This window comes from Lissotriton vulgaris, chromosome 4_1, assembly GCF_964263255.1.
Source record: "Lissotriton vulgaris chromosome 4_1, aLisVul1.2, whole genome shotgun sequence".
Taxonomy (NCBI): domain Eukaryota; kingdom Metazoa; phylum Chordata; class Amphibia; order Caudata; family Salamandridae; genus Lissotriton; species Lissotriton vulgaris.
In genome coordinates, this window is record NC_141691.1 from 199,436,627 (window position 1) to 199,456,511 (window position 19,885).

The 19,885-nt window shown below is 47.8% G+C and overlaps 1 protein-coding gene across 2 annotated transcripts in view; it reads right to left on the minus strand.

Moving 5' to 3' along the window:
* Window positions 1-19,885, minus strand: part of SH2D1A (SH2 domain containing 1A) — a 665,119-nt gene that overhangs the window by 151,398 nt on the left and 493,836 nt on the right. Inside the window, exon 4 of one of the 2 annotated variants that reach the window (XM_086966742.1) lies at window positions 4,902-4,927. The exons of the other annotated variant lie outside the window; for it this stretch is intronic. Within the exon in view, the coding sequence (XP_086822868.1) occupies window positions 4,904-4,927 (24 nt within the window). The 3' untranslated portion in view covers window positions 4,902-4,903. The remainder of the gene's footprint in view (window positions 1-4,901; window positions 4,928-19,885) is intronic. 2 annotated transcript variants of the gene reach the window in all.

A 19,885-nucleotide genomic window follows, 5' to 3' on the forward strand; every position in this document is an offset into this window, starting at 1 on the left:
GACGTTAGCATAGTCCAATCAATCTTTTTAGAGGGAACAAGCGTCTTCAATTTATTCAACATAGCCGCCGGAAGATCTAGAATCAACTGACAAGGCTTACATGCTGGTTCCCTATCTAAATCGGCAGCATTTATTTCTGTCCATGTGCCCCCCAGTATCGTTTCATCATTATTTTTACGAATTTGTCTCCACATATCAGGTGGCAGAATTAGCCCAAAGAACAAATCTATATCCACAAGAGTCATCACACAAGACGAAATAGCCCCTTCCACCCCTTCATAAAATGCCGCCGGATTTTTACGAAGGTCAGGTAAAGAGTTTTTCAATGCCATAACATCTGCTCTATTCCAAGGCGTATATACCCAGTTATATACAAAATACCCTTTCGCATCTTTCGATAATTTATCATCATCTGTACCATCCCCTTTAGGTGGAACATACAAGGGCGCGGCTTCACGCATAGGCATAACATGCAACGCAGAACTCTTATCTGAACCACGGAGAGAACACTCCTTAGCCTGCCCGCTATTCTCCAATTCGGACTCCTTTTGCCTCCTTTTCCGCTCCTCCCGTAATTTCGTCGTTTCGTCTCGCAGCTGGATCAGTTGCGTGAATAGGTCATCAACATCTGAAAGATCAAAGATACCTTGAAGCAAATTCTCACGATACACTGATACCGATTTAGGTTCTAACGTGACAGAAAGTTCACGATACGCAGCAACAACTTCATCTGCCAAACTAGATAAAAAATACATCAATTCAAGATCCGACCACGCCTTTTTCTCCGTAAGCAACTGATCCTGAGAAACACACTTCTTATTCACTTTACGAGCCCAACTACGCAAATGTGCGGACCTCTCCGCAGTAAACCTGAGAGCAGATACCCCCTTCTGTTCCGACTTATCCTGTCCATCGTCCTCCGAATCTGCAGCTGGTGCCGTCGGCGAAACGTACGGAGGCGGTGACCGATCTAGCAATGAAAAATCATCATATTCATTATTAAGGACAGGATAAAGCGGTCGACGGATAGGAAATTGACCAGTCGTTTGCAATTTACGTTCCCGTTCCTCCCTCTCTTTCTTCTCCTGAGCCTCCTTTTCCTCAAGCTGTAAAGCCTTATCCCGAGCAGCCTTGCGCTGCTCTTTGTCCGCCAAGGCAACTTCACGCTTCATTCGCTCACGCACCGCTTTCTCCCACATTCGCACACAATCAAACATATTTTGTCTAGACCTGCGTTGAAACAAACATTGTTCCACAAACTGTACTTTACGTAAATCGAACGACCCATGTAGAGGCCATTGCAATTCAGGATCCGATTTTGTATACTTATGCCATAATTTGCTGTACATTATAGGGGGGAGGCCAAATTTTATATACATCTCACGATTTGGTGTTCCCTCTGGGGGAGCCGGCTGTGCTTCTGCTAACCTAATTGAGGTACCCTCTCCAAGACAGCACATCCCTCGGAGTGTGCTGAAAACAGGCATGTTCGAAAAGTATCACGAAAACGTGACACCGCACAAAATGGCACTTACAGTACTTCACACGATTGTGCCGCTCAGAGGAAAAAAAGAACAAAGTTCAGAGAAACATCTCTACATGCCTGCCTATGTGAAGTGCACTAAAAATATAAGTTCAAAGATCTCAAATCACAATGTTAGCTAACTCAAATCAAGAACATAGATCGTAGGACTTCGGCAAGCGTCCGAGGACTACCTTACCGATCACAAATCATAGAACTTCAGTAAGCGTCCGAAGACTACCTTACCGAACACAAAGCTTACCCAACTTCTCAAACGTCCAGATTCCAACTGCCAAGGTCTTGTAAGCCAAATCAGCCAAACGGCACTATCTCAGCGATGCAGACACTCGAAAACTCAGTCGGAGACCGGCGCCACCTGGAAGGTCAGATCGGAAGGAAAGGAAAAAACACCGTGGCAGCCAAGACTCGGGTCACTCGTGGCAGCGCGCGTCCATGGCGAGTTTCCAAGCCTTCGTCACGACCTCTCCTTTGGGCATCCGAGTCGCCGATGAGTCCCTTCGTGGTCGCCAATTTGAAGTAATCAGGGTTCCCAAGGCCTACATGCTCCAAAGATAACCCACTTACACTCAAGAACTGTTGGCACGGAAACTGTAAAAGGCAAAGAACAAGTTTATTAAGACCCCATGGGGTGGTGGTACACTCAAACAGCACCCTTCGGTAATGCAAGAGGTATCACACCGAACACCGGTGTGACCCCAATTTATATACAGTTAGGGGCAATAAAAGATAGGCGGCACAAGTTAGGACACATTTATGTACATATATGGTCATGTTTTGGAACACTGCCAGCTCATTGGAGGGGCACAACTCCGCTGGTCAGTTTGGTGCACATTCCTAAAGGCTTACTGGTCAGTTGGGACTGCGCATGTGCAAGCTTGACCAGTGCTAAAAATAGCCTGTTGCTGGGCAGACTGAAGTGGTCATTGGAACGGACAACGGACTAAAGGGCACGCCGGCCACGAGGCCGCTTATGATCTAAGATGGCCGCCGCAGTATTCAAGATGGCGTTTTCATATATAGCCAAGTTAAGGAGAACAACGTGTAGGTTCAGCTAATCGCTAACGCGGCCAGGCCAATTACGACACCCTCCCTTGGTGCCCCTCCACTCCCGGTGTCCAAAGTGAAAACTCTGGGAATCTTTCTTAATCCCCAGCTCACTGTTCACCCACAAGTCAACTCCGTGGTTTCTTCATGTTTCTTTTCCCTCAGAGTAATCAGGAAAGTTTCTCGTTTTTTTTCCCCCTCAGCCTTAAAAATCATCATGCTGGCCATGGTACTGTCCCGTATAGACTACGGTAATATAGTCTATAATGGAGCCCCTGCATACATGATCCATCGACTACAACTGGTGCAGAATCAGGCAGCCCGCCTGATCCATGGCCTCCCTAGATATCATCGGGTCACCCCATTACTCAAAACACTACATTGGCTCCCCGTAAGAGAGCGTGCCCTGTTTAAACTCGGCTGCCTTACATATCAAGCCAGAGCGGGCACTGCTCCTGAATTCATCTGCTCTCTTATCAAACCATACTGCCCAGGCAGAGAACTTCGCTCGGCCCATTTGGCCCTCCTTACCATCCCTCGCTTTAAAAAGCAGAGGGCGGGCGGAGCGAGACTCGCTGTCCTGGCTCCAACTTTTTGGAACTCCCTCCCGGTTACTCTGCGCACCTCACCTTCCTATCCCCTGTTCCGGAAAAACCTTAAAACTTTTTTGTTCACACAAGCCTACCCTTAATCTCTCTGCTGCTGCCATCCACTGATCACCACTAGCGCCATGAAACCGCTGGGTATGCGAGCGCTGTACAAATGTTTTTAAATTCAAATTCAAATTAAAGTGACTGTTAAGTTGCCGCATTCCAAGTAGTATTGAATGAATTTGCAAATGCTTGTTCGCGGTTGAGTGAAATAACCCAGTTTATTATACCTTGTGAATTCCATATCTCTGGAACCCACAAGTGAATCTTGGTGGTTGTGGTGTCTAAATGTAAGTAAAAATACATTATTCTGGTTCTGCTTGAATTATTTACACCTTTTCCTTTGTGGAAGCCTTGCTGCTCAGAGCCACAGCTATCACGGGTTGAGCAGAAATTCTGACAAACAAAATGTAAGGGTCCTAAAAGGGTTGGTAAGTGTATTACTCAGTGAGGGAGCACAACCACGCAATACGTTATATAATACACCCCATTTCCTCATAATTCACAATGCACAGGCACAAATAACTCTGCATCTCTGCAGACAAAATCATAAAGTACATTATGGGATACAAAGAGATATGTCAAATGAAATAAGCCCTGTAGTGCAATACCATCACACTTCCCATGCGTGCCATGCACAGTGTGAAATAAAAAAAACGTAAAATATCTGCTAGCCTTCGATTAACTCAGCACATACAGAATGCTAATATGTACTGTCACTTACTCATCTCAATTTACATGGGCACCTAGCACTCCTTCACCCAACAAAACTCTCTGCTCCAACAGGAGACAAACCAAATCACTTGCTCCAGGAAGAACAAAAAGTAGAAACAGTTGATCCAAATTGCAGTGCACTACCATTAACTGCTATTCCACAGCTTAAGGTGCACAAAATCTGGAACACACAACTACACCTGAAATTGTCATCAGACAATCAGCGGTGTCACATCCACCACCTCGAACAAAAGATCCTACTGTCAAACCAAGAGAAATAGGATATCCACCAGGGTACAGCAAACATTATAACCACAGTGACATGCTAGTAGACCGACTGCCACATTTAGGTTATTTAATTTTAAATCCCATGATGAAAATACTGTGACAATGCCCCTATCGAGAGGGAAAGTTGGCCCACTCAGTGTTGCCCATACGTTTTAGACCATTACATGCACTGTCGATTTACGTGAGGCTGTGACAGTTTTGTAAGGAGAGGTCCATGAAGAGCCACTGACACAGAGACACAGAAATGCCACTTAGTGGGTGGATTTCAGGGAGTTGGCAGGCTGACTAAAGTGACAGTAATACTATTGTGCTGCATTGTCAACCTGCAGGTAGACATTGTTCCCAACAGTGCAGATGTGTCACAGAGCATAGTCAAAGGTGTGCTGAGTTATACATGGCAAAAGCAACTAATTATGCAACTGTGCCTGGTGCTTTGAAAGAGGAGCCTCAAGTCCCAGCAATACTTCTGTGGTGGAGAGGAATAATGTGCATCAGACCTGAAACGTTGGTGTAGTAGTACAATGCTCAGGAAAGGGTGCAAATCTGGGAGCACAATGTGGGAAGGTTGCGGAGGAGACTGGGATTGTTAATTGTAGTCATATGTTAAAATTGTCCATGCATATGTAAAAATTATACTCTCAGGATTGTTCATCAGGACTTACCATTATTTACTTATTTCTTCGCCAACCTGTGAATAAACAAAAAAACATATAAAAATGATACTGCGTAAATGTGCAATATTTGAGCACTTTAATCCTTTTGGTAATCTAAGTCAGATTCAGATGTTAGTCATATATTACCTGCATGCCATGCCCACTGCAGCCCTTGCTGCTTCTTGTTCCAGAGGCGGTGGGAGAGGGGACTTATCATCTCAGTTATTATACTCAAGTTCAAGTTTCAACACCCGCTTCATGGCAATGTTGCGCACCATCATGCATGTGGCAATAATTTTGCAGTAGGCCTATGGTGTGCATTCCAATTTACTACCACAATTTACATAGGCAGCAAAATATGCCTTTCAGCATGCTAAATGCACGTTCAGTCACTGGTCTGATCGGTACTTGCACATGTTTGCACCTTCATTCCCTCTGTGTCCATGGTTTGAGGTCAACCAATCAATCAATCAATCAGCGGTTTGTAAAGTGCGCTACTCTCCCATGAGGGTCTCAAGGCGCTGGGAGGGCATGGAGCGGCGCTGTATTAGTCGAAGAGCCAGGTCTTGAGGTCCTTACTGAACGTGCGCAGGGTCAGGGAGCATCTGATGTTCACAGGGAGCTTGTTCCAGGTCTTGGCTGCGACGTAGTAGAAGGCACTCCCTCCGGTTATGTTTCTGCGGATGCGGAGGACCTCTGTCAGGGCGAGGTCGGCGGAGCGGAGGTTCCTCTTGGGTATATGGAAGGATACTCTCTCATTGAGGTATTTGGGTCTGATGTTGTTGAGGGATATGTAAGCATGGGGGAGGAGTTTGAAGGGGATCCTATTCTCTACGGGGAGCCACTGGAGGCCTCGTAGGCGTTGGGTCATGTACTCGTGGCGCAGTGTCCTGAGAAGGAGTCTGGCTTCTGCGTTCTGGATGGTTTGGAGCTTGTAAAGAAGAGTTCTGTTGATTCCGGCTTAGAGGGTGTTGCTGTAGTCCAGTCTGCTGGTTATGAGTGCGTGGGTGATGGTTATTCTGCAGTCAGGGGCATCCATTTGAAGGTCTTACAGAGGATGCAAAGGCAATAGAAGCAGGTGGAAGGGACTGCATTGATCTGGCGGTTCATGGAGAGGGAGGAGTTGAGGTTGATGCCGAGGTTCGTGCGTGGTCTGTAGTGGTGGGTGGGCTCCCAAGGGCGGTGGGCCACCAGGTGTTGTTCCAGGCAGAGATGCAGGGCCCGAGGATGAGGACCTTCATCTTCTCTGAGTTGAGTTTCAAGCAGCTATCTTTCATCCAGGCTGCTACGTTCTTCATTCCTTCCTGGAAGCAGAGTCTGGTGTCTTCAGGATTCTTCGTGAGTGAGAGGAGGAGCTGGGTGTCGTCGGTGTAGGATATGATGCTGAGCCCGTGCTGTCGGACGATGGCAGCGAGGGGGGCCATGTAGATGTTGAAGAGCATGGGGCTGAGTTTTGATCCCTGGGGTACTCCGCATTTTATTTTCGTGGGTTCGGAGACGAAGGGAGGCAGTCGAATCATCTGGTACTGCTGGAGAGGAAGGATCTGATGCAGGTGAGGACGGCTCCTTGTATCCCTGCATCGTGAAGTCTGGCTGCGAGTGTGCAATGTGAGACGGTATCGAAGGCAGCGGAGAGGTCTAGAAGGATGAGGGCTGCAGTGTGTCCCTGGTCTAGTAGCATGCGGATGTCGTCAGTTGCGGCAAGGAGGGCGTACTTGGTGTTGTGGGAGCTGCAGAATCCAGCCTGGGAGGAGTCTAGGATGGAGTTCTCTTCGATGAAGGTGGTTAGCTGGGCATTTACGAGTCTCTCTGTGACATTTGCTGCGAAGGGGAGGATAGAGATGGGCACTTAATTCTTAAGGCCCGTTGAGTCGGCCGTTGGTTTATTGAGGAGGGGTTTCACCTCCGCCCGTTTTCAATCTCTGGGCAGATGCCGGATCTGAGGGAGGCGTTGATGGTCCGTCCTAGTTTGGGTGCAATGGCAGCGGTGGCCTTGTGGAAGATGTGCCGTAGGCAGGGGTCCGTAGGGGCTCTGGAGTGTGTTTTTTTCATGGTCGTGGTGGTGAATTCAACGGTTGCGGGTTCCCAGGAAGTGATGGTCAGCTTGTCGGTGGCAGTGGTGGTGGATAGGGGGTGGTGCCCAGCACTGGTTTGCTGAAGTTGTCGTAGAGGACCTTGATTTTCAGGTGCAAGAAGGAGCTGAGCTTGTGGCAGAGTTCCTGGGAAGGTGTGACGTTGGTGGCTTCGCAGGTGGGTTTTGTGAACTGCTGTATGAAGTTGAACAGTTCCTTGGTGTTGGTCGTGTTGGTCAGAACTTTGTCTCTTATGAAGGTCCGTTTGGTGTCTCTTATGCGCTGGTGGTATTCCTTCAGGGCGCTCTTGTGGTCATTCGAGCTTCTGTGGTTTTCTGGTTATGCCAGGTTTTCTCGAGGCGTCTGCAGGAGCGCCTAGCTTTTTGCAGTTCTGCGGTGAACCAGGCAGCCTTCAGCGGGCTTTGTTTGGCCGGGTGGCGGAGGGGTGCGAGCTCTTCTGAGCATCAGGCGACCCAGCGGTGAAATTCTCTTGCTGAGGAGTTGGTGTCGGTCGTGGTACTGGGTGGGTTTTGGCGGAGGGTGGTGTTGAGGTGTTCCTCTGTGACCTTGCTCCAGTTCCGTTGAGGCGGGTGCGGGGCTGGCTTGGGTGTGGTGGTGGTGTTGAAGGTGAAATGGACACAATGGTGGTCCATTTAGAGGGGCTGGCTGGGGTGGCTGAAGCGGATGTTTGTTCCGCCCGTGAAGATGGGGTCGAGGGTGTGACCCGCTCTATGGGTGGACGTGTTTACGAGCTGCTTCAGTCCCCGGTTGGCGAGGTTGGACGGTGAGAGTGGTGGAGTCGGGGTTGCTGCAGTTGTCGAGGTGGAAGTTCAGGTCCTCGAGTAGGATGCAGTGCGTGGAGGTGATTGCATGGTGTGCGGCGAGCTTGGCGATGGTGGTTGCAGGCTTGGTGCAAGGTCCTGGCAGACTGTAGATGAGGAGGCCCGTAGTGTGGTTCTGGGGCAGGTCTGGATCTGGAAGTGGAGGTGGAGGTGTTCTGTGTTGGAGTGAAGGTCACTCGTGCTGGAAGTGGAGAGTCGGCGTGGGGTCTTGTGTGCGATGGTGAGTCATTCTCCTGGGTGGTGGAGGTGGTTCTTTCTCTGGATGTTGTAGCCGTCAGGGATGGCCGTGGCGATGTCGGGCCGGAGGTGATGTTGGTCCAGGTTTCCGCGAGGAAGGCGATGTCGGGCGAGAGGGTGTCAATCAGGTCTCAGATTTCTATGGCGAGTCGGTGCAGGAAGTGCACATTGAGGAGGATGCATGTGAGGGTTTCGGTGGTGCGCGCCTCAGGCGGACCATCAGCGATAGTGGGGATCTTTGTCAATGGTGAAGGATCTGTGGCAGGTTCTGCATGAGAACTGTCCCTGGGTGGTGTTCAGCGAGGATCTTACGCAGTCGGTGTGTCTTCCAGGATTGAGTGCACGGAGGGTGGTTGAGTTGTAGTGGTGGGGCCTAGAAGATCCAGGGTTCCTGGCTCTAGTCGCGGTTGGGTCGCGAACGGGTGCAGACGGGCTTGCCACTGCGCGATCGCCATTAAGTAGGGGAGAGGGCGGGACCGGTGATGGGGAGGAGTAAGCGAGGACTGAGTCAGGGTGGGAGGGGCTGCAGGGGCAGCAGCAGCGGTAAAAATGGAATGGCAACTCAGGCAGAGAAGAATAAGTAGATCAGAAGAACTAAGAAACTTAGGCAAGAAAACTACTAAATAACAATATTCCTTAGTGAGACCGGCGGGTGCCGAATACCAGAACAAAACACGAGTCACCAAGATGTTAGGAGGGCTACTGGTGCGAACCCTGACAGATGAGGATTTGAGGCTGCGGCGGTGAAGTGGAGCTGCTCTGGAGAGTGCTGGCCTGGACCGAAGGTCTAGGGATCACCATGCCCTCCCCACAGCAGTTGCCATTAAGTAGGGGAGGGGGCAAGGCCGGCGGTGGGAAGAGGGGAGCGGGGACTGAGTCGGGGTGGGAGGGGCCACAGGGGCAGCAGCGCCGGTAAAAATGGAATAGCAACTCAGGCAAAGAAGAATAAGTTGATCAGCAAAATTAAGAAACTTAGGCAATAAAACAACTATATAAACATTATTCTTTAGTGAGACCGGCGGATGCCAAATACCAGAACAAAATACAAGTCACCAAGGTGTGTGGAGGGCTGCTGGCGCGAACCCTGATGGAAGAGGACTCGAGGCTGCGGCGGTGAGCAGAGCTGCTGGGGAGAGTGCTGGGCTGGACCGAAGGTCTAGGGAGTTGAGATATTATGACCCTTGGTGTTGGAGCTGGCCCTTTCGGCAGGGTCACTCCCTATTATTTTGCCTTCACTCCTCCTATTTTTAATGAATTTGTCTTTTTGTTGGCCTTAGGACTCTGTGCATTTAACCACTACCAACCAGTACTAAAGTGTTTGTGCTCTCTGCTTAAAACATGACTCTGTTGGCTTATAGTACCCAATTGGCATATTCAATTTACTTAAAAGTCCCTAGAGAAGTGCTCTACAAGTGTCCAGGGTCTGACAATTAAATGCTACTAGTGATCTACAGCACTGATTTGCCACCCACCTAATTGGTAGCCCTTTCTCAGGCCAGCTGGGTCTGGTGGCTTAGTGGTACAAAGTATCCATCCTAGAGGACTATGTTTGATCTCGTAACAGGTTCCAATATTGGCAGTTCCACTTGACCTTTCATTCTTCTGAGGTCGATAAAATGAGTACAATTGAGTTAGGTAACAATAAGCAACTGTTATTTAGCACAAAGAGACCCTTCTGGGTGAAAGTGCACTTTACAAATACATGTTATGCCATTGCAGAACCTGTCCGTGCAGTTCCACCTGGTAAAATAAACCTTTTTTCAAACTCAAACCTTCCTTTTTAATACAAACAAGTCACTCATTGGGTAGGCCCAGGATGGCCCAAGGGCAGGGCGCAGTGTATCTAAAAGTTCAATATTTCCTGTTAGTGAAAAACGTTTCAATTTGTTTTTCTCTACTGCAACGTCTATCTCTCCAGTAGGATAACATAGGTGTTACCTGATTACATGAACTGAGGTGGTGAATGGGCTAAAGAATGATGATGGTTTCACCCAGATCTGTGACTGGGCGTTAGTGTCAGTAAAGTTTCAACACTCTGTCCATCATCTCCTTGTGTTTACTTTGTTCGCCTAAGTTGGCAGGGTATGCCCAGACGTGGGTCCCTTGCCCACTTTGCCACTGGATTCAAGCTAGCCTGTCTGATGTAGGGTGTTACCCACATCAGCCACATCAGCCCAGGAGGCTTGTTTCCGGTTCAGGTAAGACTTGGCTTGGCAGTTCGGGCTGGACTGTTCCCATGAGGCACAGTGTCAAGACTGATTTAAATATAGCTGGGACTGAACAGAGCTGGTGAAGTGAGCTAAAGAATGATGATAGATTCAACCCAGATCTGTGACTGGGCGTGATTGTGAGAAAAGTTTCAGCGCTCCGTCCATCATCTCCTTGTGTTTACCTTATTACATAGAGTAATTTCCAAATGGAAAAGGATAACCAGTTAATTTTGGTGTCTCTGGAATCCTAATTTAAAATCCTATCTAATGGTGAAGTTGCATTTTAAATTGCAATTCTGAAAATGCCACTTTTAAAAAGTTGGCATTTTCTTGCCTTAGCCATTTGGTGCCTGCAGTCTGTCACTGGGTTATATGACTGTGTGTAGTTGGCAGTTGGGCTTTCTGTATTCCTTCTACCCAGCGACACCCAATGGAGCGTAGGTGGGACTGGATGGACCATCACTGACAGAATGGGAAGGAGGAGCTGGGCCCAGCCTTATTCACACTTGAAGAGTCTGTGTCCAGTCTCCACACAAAGAGCTACATAGTTAGACTAAAGCCAGGAACAGGAAGGCAGGGCATCTGTGCACTTCAAATGCAAGCCTTTAGAAGCTTTACCCTACTTCAAAGGCACAACTGTGTAGAAAAGAGGGACCTCAGACACCACAACTTCATTACACTTCTGGACCTGTGGATACCCTGCTAGGAAGAAGGACTGCTCTGCTGTTACAAGGACTGACACTCTGCTAGACTGCTACTCTGAAGGAACTGCTGCCCTGCTGCACAGCCCTGCTTCCCTCTTGACCTCGAACCCATGACCCCAGAGTGACTCAGAGGGCAAGTCTGCTGGCCTCCTGATCTGAGCCTCAGGGAGATAAAAGGCTCCCGAACAGCCTCTCTACAGCTAGTTCCTGACTCCCAAGTGATGTCTCTCAGGTCTGAACCCTTGGTGTATGTCTCAAGTTCTTGAATTCTAGCTTTTGGGCTCTTCACAACTGTGAATGGGCCAGTTCACGCTGGAACCGTGCTGCTCGCTCAGAAAAGGAGCATGAACCACCGCCAACCTATCTCTTCGCACAGCAGCATTGACAGCCCACAGAGGTTTGCCAAAACATAGCTCCAGCCTGTTCGTTCATGACATCTGGCCTGCTCTTTGCACCTTGCCAACTGCCGCCTGCAACACTCTCTTTGCTTCTCACAACCCTCTCCACTGCAAATGGGACTCTTGGCACAAATCTTGAGACGAAGAACTTCAGCGGGACTAATCTGGGACTGTATTTGACCTGCGCTCCTTTGGGTTGGTCTGAACTTTTGACTTTGACATGGTTCAGTGCGAGCAGATAGCCACGGTTGGCCCTTTATGCTTTCAGGTGCTATTTTGCATTTAATTCTTTAAATATTCATAACTTTGGTTTTACTGATTGGATTTTAGCCTTTTTAGTCTTGTTGTATTCATTAAATTAAGATCCATTTTTATAACATGGTGTGGGATTCTTCTTGTGTGGTGTTTTTACTGTTTGAAGTATTGCACAAAAACTTTACACATTGCCTCAAAGTTATGCCTGACGGCTATGTGCCAAGCTACCAGGTGGTGAGTAGAGGTTAATTTGGGGGTTGGTCGTGCCTTATCATGATGACTAGGATTGTGGATGCTGCGTGACTGGGGCTCAAACCCTAGCGAACTAGTGACCCAATTAGTCACACTTGGATGTATATGGTTTCTGCACTGTTGCCCGCAACAGAGATATATGGGTGCTGGACATGCATCAGCAAATAGTTTCAGTGGTAGTGGCTCCCCAGTCATAAAAGGCACTCTGGTGGAACATATGTTACTTTTTCTGTGGTTGCTGAATTCTGTGCCACAAAGTCTGTAATGCGACATGCTGCATTGCACATCACTTGTATGGTGTTTATGCACAAATACTAATTCTCCGAAGCAGGATAAATCAAGATGTGTGTCCAATTCATATAACCTATATGTAAGAATTGATTGGGTCCATAGAATTTCACCTTTGCATCCTGCAATTCATCTGGGGAACTTGCAAACATGTTGTGAGTGTGGCTTCTGGACTACACAATATCCACACAAAATCCAGAATGCCCTAGCTAGGGCATAACTTTCGGTGCCACATGAAACAGCTATTGTGCATCCATACCTTTTTGATACTAACAGGCATACTGAATGCAGGGTTTGAAAATGCATGGGCATAGACTGGCTGCATGGTGTCAGCCTGCCTAACACAGGCTATAGATCATCTATGATGTCTACTATAACTCGACTATTAAACCAGCCTGGCATGCCCCCTCCTATGTTTTGAGAAAGACTGTAACTCTGTGCCAAAATGTTCTCTCCATTTTTCTTTTCCTCCTCTGATAAGCTCAATATAATTGTGTCTTTCTCGCTATGGCACACCTGGCCACAATTTTGTCTGCACAACATGTTCGGTCTTGTTTTACAGCATGTGCTTGGTCAACCCCCGCTTCCACTTGTTAGTAATTTGAGAGTGCACTCAGCTGTTTTTAAGGCCATTTGCAAATGGACTGCAGATACATTTGCAATTATCTATTTTGTACCCACACTTCCCTGCCACATTCTGGAGGTTCATTGTTAATTTGATACACTATGCTAATATTGTAGGTTCTTGCTTTAGAGTGTTTAGAACTTTGCTGTGTGCTGGTTTTATGGTTGTTGTGACTTTGCAATGGATTTGTGATTCACAATAGCTGAAATCATGGCAAGGGTATTTGACATCCCATGCGTCTTATGTTTACTTCATGGCCATGACCTATTATCTAATAAAGGCTGTGGAGAAGCCAATAAATACTGAATACAAAAAATAATTTCGGGAACATTATTTTCAGTATGGTGATGTAAGACTGTGCAATTATGTTTTATGGAGTGAGCTCTCCTAAAGCTTGTTTCAAACTCAGGGATCAGGACTCAGTCCCAATCCAGGCATCAAGCCTTATAATAGATGTTTATTCTGCATTTATCTGGCGTCATCCGTCCAAAGGTCTGAGTGACTCGTGGGTGGGGTTGTCACACAGGGATTCGCGAGTGGGGGGATATAAATATTTTTTTTTAACGTACCTTACTGGGTCCTGCACCGCCTCCGCTCCTGACCGGGTCCCACGTTTTCCTGCTGCTTTCCTGGAGGAAGGCAGCTTCCCTCCCCTCACCTCCCTTAAGCCAATCACAACGTGGCAATGGCACCGTTGTGATTGGTGAGGACTAAGCAAACAAATGATGGATGGAATGCTGAATAAGTCATACATTCACCCCCAGTCAAGAGATCTCGATTAAATCCATTGTTCTTTTGCTCACCCTGCCACCCCAGTTTAGACCCAGCCATTTGCAAATCAGTCTTGACCCTGTGCCTCATAGGAACAGTCCAGACCGAACTGTCAAGTTAGGTCCTACCTGGACGGGAAACAAGCATCCTGGGACCGGTTTCTGGGTATTACCCTTCATCAGCCAGGCTAGCTTGAATCCAGTGGTACAGTGAGCAAGGGACCCGCGTCTGGGCATACCGATCCCACTTATGGCAAAAAGTGCTACACGAACAAATGATGGACGCAATGCTGAATAAATCATACATTCATCCTCAGTCAAGAGATCTGGGTTAAATCCATCATTCTTTTGCTCACCATGCTACCCCAGATTAGACCCAGCCATATGCAAATCAGTCTTGACCCTGGGCCTCATGGGAAAAGTCCAGACCGAACTACCAGGCCAGGCCTCCCTGGACAGGAAACAAGCCACCTGGGACTAGTTTCTGGGTATTACCCTTCATCAGCCAGGCTAGCTCGAATCCAGTGGCAGAGTGAGCAAGGGACCCACGTCTGGGCATACTCATCCCACTTATGACGAAAAGTGCTATGCAAACAAATGATGGATGGAATGCTGATTAAATCATATATTCATCCCCAGTGAAGAGATCTGGGTTAAATCCATTGTTCTTTTGCACAACATGCCACCCCAGTTTAGACCCAGCCATATGCAAATCAGTCTTGACCCTGTCCCTCATGGGAACAGTCCACAACGAACTGCTAATCCAGATCCTCCCTGGACCGGAATCAAGCATCCTGGGACCGGTTTCTGGGCATTACCCTTTATCAGCCAGGCTAGCTTAAATCCAAGGGCACAGTGAGCAAGGGATCCACGTCTGAGCATACCCATCCCACTTAGGGCAAAAAGTGCTACGCAAACAAATGATGGTGGGAATTCTGATTAAATCAAACGATTACCCACAGTCAAGAGATCTGGGTTAAATCCATTGTTCTTTTGCTCACCATGCCACCCCAGTTTAGACCCAGCCATATGCATATCAGTCTTGACCCTCTGCCTCATGAGAACAGATTGTCAAAGCAAAGTTTTCCCTTTGGGTGAATTTACAATAGCCACACCGCTTATACCCACAAAAATGATACAATAATCCACATAAACAGTAAAAAAGAAAGTGGGAGACAAAAATAAGGGAAATAGTTCCAATTAGGATGAGGCAAGTACACTAGTCCAAAACGCAATCAAACTCCAAAACATTTAATATTATCATAGTTGGAGTAGTTGTTTCACAGACTTAACGTATCGTGACTCATAATTTGCATCGAGTGAAAGAGACAGGAGTATAACCCATAGACCAAAATGGGACTGGGTACGTTAATTGTAATAAGAAACAATGTCCCACTAGGTATCAATAATAAAGACAGGTCAAAATTATGCATACAGTACGTATTGCAAGAAAGGAACACCAGGGAGTCTCAGTACATTTTGTGAGAGGGTTATTAATCACCAATTGCATTAAACACGGGAAGCACAGTTAAAGGCAGCACTGTACATGAAAAAACATCATGAAGCAACCCAAAGAACACTTGGTGAAAATGTGATGACGCAGTGATAGTGACGACGCAAGTGAAAGTGAAAAACAGCGTGGTCGGCGCAAAGTGATAAAAACAATCAATTAAAGGCTTTCACATTAAATATATACAATTAGGCAAGTTGAATTTGAGATAGTGATAAGCCTATTGGTAGTGCGCCATGAAATCGCGCTGTTGTTGTCGACGGCGTTTCGATCCTCTATGATTCGGGATCCTCTTCAGGACAGGGTTGGCGTTGAATTAAGGTGCTGGAAAATAGGTACACTAACTGGATCCAGTGGTGGGTAGTGGGTCCAGGGCCTCGTACACATTTAATGAGTGTAGTTACAGGTAACGGTTACAGCGCCTGAATCGCTGGAAGCAGAGCGTTGCAGGTTAAGAATCAAGCGATCACGCTGGGCGATTAAACATTCTTTTCCGTCTGGGTGGAGTGCCTGGGTTAGTCAGGCAGCGGTTGCCGATTTGATCTAGGCAGTGGCGTCCCGGGACGCCACTGCCTAGATCAAATCGGCAACCGCTGCCTGACTAACCCAGGCACTCCACCCAGACGGAAAAGAATGTTTAATCGCCCAGCGTGATCGCTTGATTCTTAACCTGCAACGCTCTGCTTCCAGCGATTCAGGCGCTGTAACCGTTACCTGTAACTACACTCATTAAATGTGTACGAGGCCCTGGACCCACTACCCACCACTGGATCCAGTTAGTGTACCTATTTTCCAGCACCTTAATTCAACGCCAACCCTGTCCTGAAGAGGATCCCGAATCATAGAGGATCGAAACGCCGTCGACAACAACAGCGCGATTTCATGGCGCACTACCAATAGGCTTATCACTATCTCAAATTCAACTTGCCTAATTGTATATATTTAATGTGAAAGCCTTTAATTGATTGTTTTTATCACTTTGCGCCGACCACGCTGTTTTTCACTTTCACTTGCGTCGTCACTATCACTGCGTCATCACATTTTCACCAAGTGTTCTTTGGGTTGCTTCATGATGTTTTTTCATGTACAGTGCTGCCTTTAACTGTGCTTCCCGTGTTTAATGCAATTGGTGATTAATAACCCTCTCACAAAATGTACTGAGACTCCCTGGTGTTCCTTTCTTGCAATACGTACTGTATGCATAATTTTGACCTGTCTTTATTATTGATACCTAGTGGGACATTGTTTCTTATCATAATTTGCATCAACGCGTTTCGGTTTGGCACATATTTAAAAAGCCAACACCTTCTTCAGGATTAAAAATCTGAATCCCACAAACAAGTTACAAATCTCATGTATGGCCGCCCAGGGACCTCAAGACTTCACAACTAATTCTGTGATACCATTTTATGGTTATCTTTGCCAGGTTCGAAACTCCTATGCACTACTTAAAGGAGTCGGGATACGGGACCATATATAAATGTGATCACCAGTTTAATCTTGCTGCTATCCTATTTCAGCGCAGGGATATGCTTCGAACGACTTTAGCCGTTTGGATTAGGCCATCCTGTTTGTTACGGGTTAAATAATAATCCCGATCCCCATAAGAAGCAAGACCGCCCGCAATCTGCTTAAATTCCGTGGAACGCGAATCGGGTCAGAAGCCTCCAAAATTTTCAGAGGCTTCTGACTCGATTCGCCGTTCCACTGAATTTAAGCAGAACAATTGTTCTTTTGCTCACCATGACACCCCAGTTAAGAATCAGCCATATGAAAAACAGCCTTGACCCTCTGTCTCATGGGAACAATCCAGAGTGAACTGCCAAGCCAGGTCCTCCCTGGACCGGAAACAAGTATCCTGGGACCGGGTTCTGAGTATTACCCTTTATCAGCCAAGCTAGCTTGAATCCAGTGGCACAGTGATTGGTGAGGACGGAGTCCTGCCGGACGCCTATGGGGAGGCCAGACAGCCTACATAGAGGAAATCCAGAGTGCGCATGACTGGTTTTGGTGGCCGCAGAGGGCCCAGCAAACAGTCAGGGCCCACAGCATTGGGCAAGCAACTCTTCCCGGACCCCCCTGCCCACCAGCTCGCCCCCAACCAGACATGTTATGTTATGTTAAAAAATGTATATAGCGCTGCTTACACCTTAAGGTTTCTTGGCGCTTATGCTGAGGGAACAGTGAAAAGAGCGTGAGGACAGATCTAATTGTAGGCATTGGTGAACAGGAAAGTTTTAAGAAGAGATCTAAACCTGGTGTATGGGGAAGACAGCCTTAAAGGGAGGGGGAGTGCATTCCAGAAGGAGGGGGCTAAGAATGAGAACCTAAGACCACCATGTTTCTTCCTCTTGAATCTCGGAACTGATAGCAGGGCCATCTGAGACGAACGAAGATTGCAAAGAGGGACATATGGATGAAGAAGGGAAGAGATGAAGGAGGGGCCGTCACCTGCAAGGGATTTAAAGATAATGCAACCTAGCTTGAACTTGCAACGTGCAGAGACCGGGAGCCAATGGAGACTTTTTAGAAAGGGACGAACATGTTAGTTACTAGGCTGGTCAAAAATCAGGCGAGCTGCCTGATTTTGGATCAGCTGGAGTCTCTTAGTTTGGTAGTCGGGGATGCCTACATACAATGCATTTGCGTAGTCGAGTCTGGAAATGACTAACACTAGCAGGGCCAGGGTAAGAGCCTCGGTGGTGAGTAGGCGAGAGATTTTGCGAATTTTCCTACGCTGGAAATGGCTGGAGGACACTACCGCACTAATCTGGGGTTTCATAGAGAGATACCCTTCTGCTTTCTGGCAGTGCGAGAAGCAGAAACATAAAGTTGTGAGAAAGTAGTGGGGCAACGCTCCTCGCCCTAATGAAGGAGCTGCCCCTGCCTTCAGGCCTATGGGCAGCTTTAGGGTGGTGCGACCCATACAGCCAAACTGGGCGGTGACATGACACTCACCTCAGTGGGTCACTGTGTTTAGCAATAATTTAAGATTTAAAAGCACCTGCTGCAAATGTATTAACCCCTTCGATGCTGATGACGAGCTCAGCTCGTCATCAGCCACGGGGGCGTGTGCGGATGACGAGCTGAGCTCGTCAGCAATAAAAATGTCAAGATAACTCTTGTGATTAATGTTCTTGCTAGAGAGAGAAATCTGAGTTTAGTCTAATAGCAGTTCTGACTCGCCATTAAGTATCGCAGAGGGTTAATATGCCGGCTGCAAAGAACAGATCTGTATTTTATATAAATAGCTAAGTTGATTGGTAAAGGCAGCCGTTACCAGTGATTTAAAGCAAATTAAACCAGTGCTTTAAGCAAATTAAACGTATGTGAGAGAGGGGCTATGGAGAGATGAGGGGCACTTTTGTCGGGTGGTAGTGAGGAATTGCGAGGAGGCAGTCATGGGCAGAAGGGGGGCAAAAACTGTTGCTCCAGGAGCCACGGGTGCTTAAGCCGGCCCTGCTCACACCCTCTTTTTCTTAAACGTTAATTGATTTCAAAACAAATCACGGTGTTATGTGTGTTTAGAAATAGTTCCACAATTTTGTCTCATTTTTCAGGGTGAAGAAAACAAATATTTGTTGACATAACTTCGTATCACATGAATCCGCAAATTAGTCCTAATTATTACTGCGCTTGTTTTTTGAACCAACGCATGGTTAATGTAGTGAGCGCGCTTGCACGGCACGTCACGTGGCTACGTGACGTGCGTTGACGTAGAGGCGCGGCAGGCGGAGCGCGGCATTCAGAGCGCGAGCAGGCTGGGCGCAGGACATGCTTTGCGCTCCTTGTATGTATGTACTTGAATAAAGAAGTTGGTACCGTCATCCGACTCCGAGAGTTATTGGGGGAAGAAAGAGTATCTTTACAGTGGCGACGAGGGTGGGATACTGACCCACGACCCCCACCACGCAGACTACGAGAAGCACGGCGGAACGGAGTGGTGGCGCAGGAGAAACGAGGAAGGCCCGAGGGTACGCACAGCGACCCCATCCTCATAGGGCACGGCAAGGAGCGCAACGCAACCATCAGCAAGGAGAACAGAGCACCGAGAGCACAAATAGCGACGGTCGAAGAACCCTGAACAACCGAGGTAGGAAGCCAGTCACGGTCACGGCCCACCGGGATACGCACTGGCTACTCCACCCGAACAGGAAAGGGCTGAAAGGAACAGCCCTCCACCCTTGCTCAAGAAGGAAGAGCGAAACGGTGCACCAGGGAGTCCGAGAAGCCTGGGAGGTACGCTACCCGCAGCCCGGGCGGAGAAGATGAATGCACAAGCGGGCTACGCGATAGCGCCAGTCCAGTTCCTTCCCCGACCAGGAGAACCGCTCATGAAATGGGAGGACTGGAAGGAATACATAGACAATTTCATAGAAGTGATGGAAGACGAGAGTGAGGAGAAGTTCAAGCCGCCGAGAAAGAAACGTATCCTCCTGCTGAATCTGGGCCCTGAAGGTCTAAGGATCTACAAAAGCTTGGTGCCGAAGAAGAGAGAGACAGAGGATGACGATGTGTATGCCCATGCGCTGGAAGACCTAGAAGAACACTTCAAACCCTCGGTGTGCGTCTCAGTAGACAGGTTTAACTTCCAGCAAAGGAAGCAACTACCCGGGGAAACGGTGGAAGAGTATGTGGCGGCGTTGAAGAAACTGGCGGTATCGTGCAAATATGCCAACTGGGAAAGTGAATTCATAAAAGACCAAGTGGTGATGCACACCACGTGCACGAGCGTGCAGGACAAGCTATGGGCCGCAGGGGACACCTCTCTCAAGGACGTGTTAGTGATAGTGAAAAGGGCTGAACTGGCACGAAGATGTGCTGCGGCTA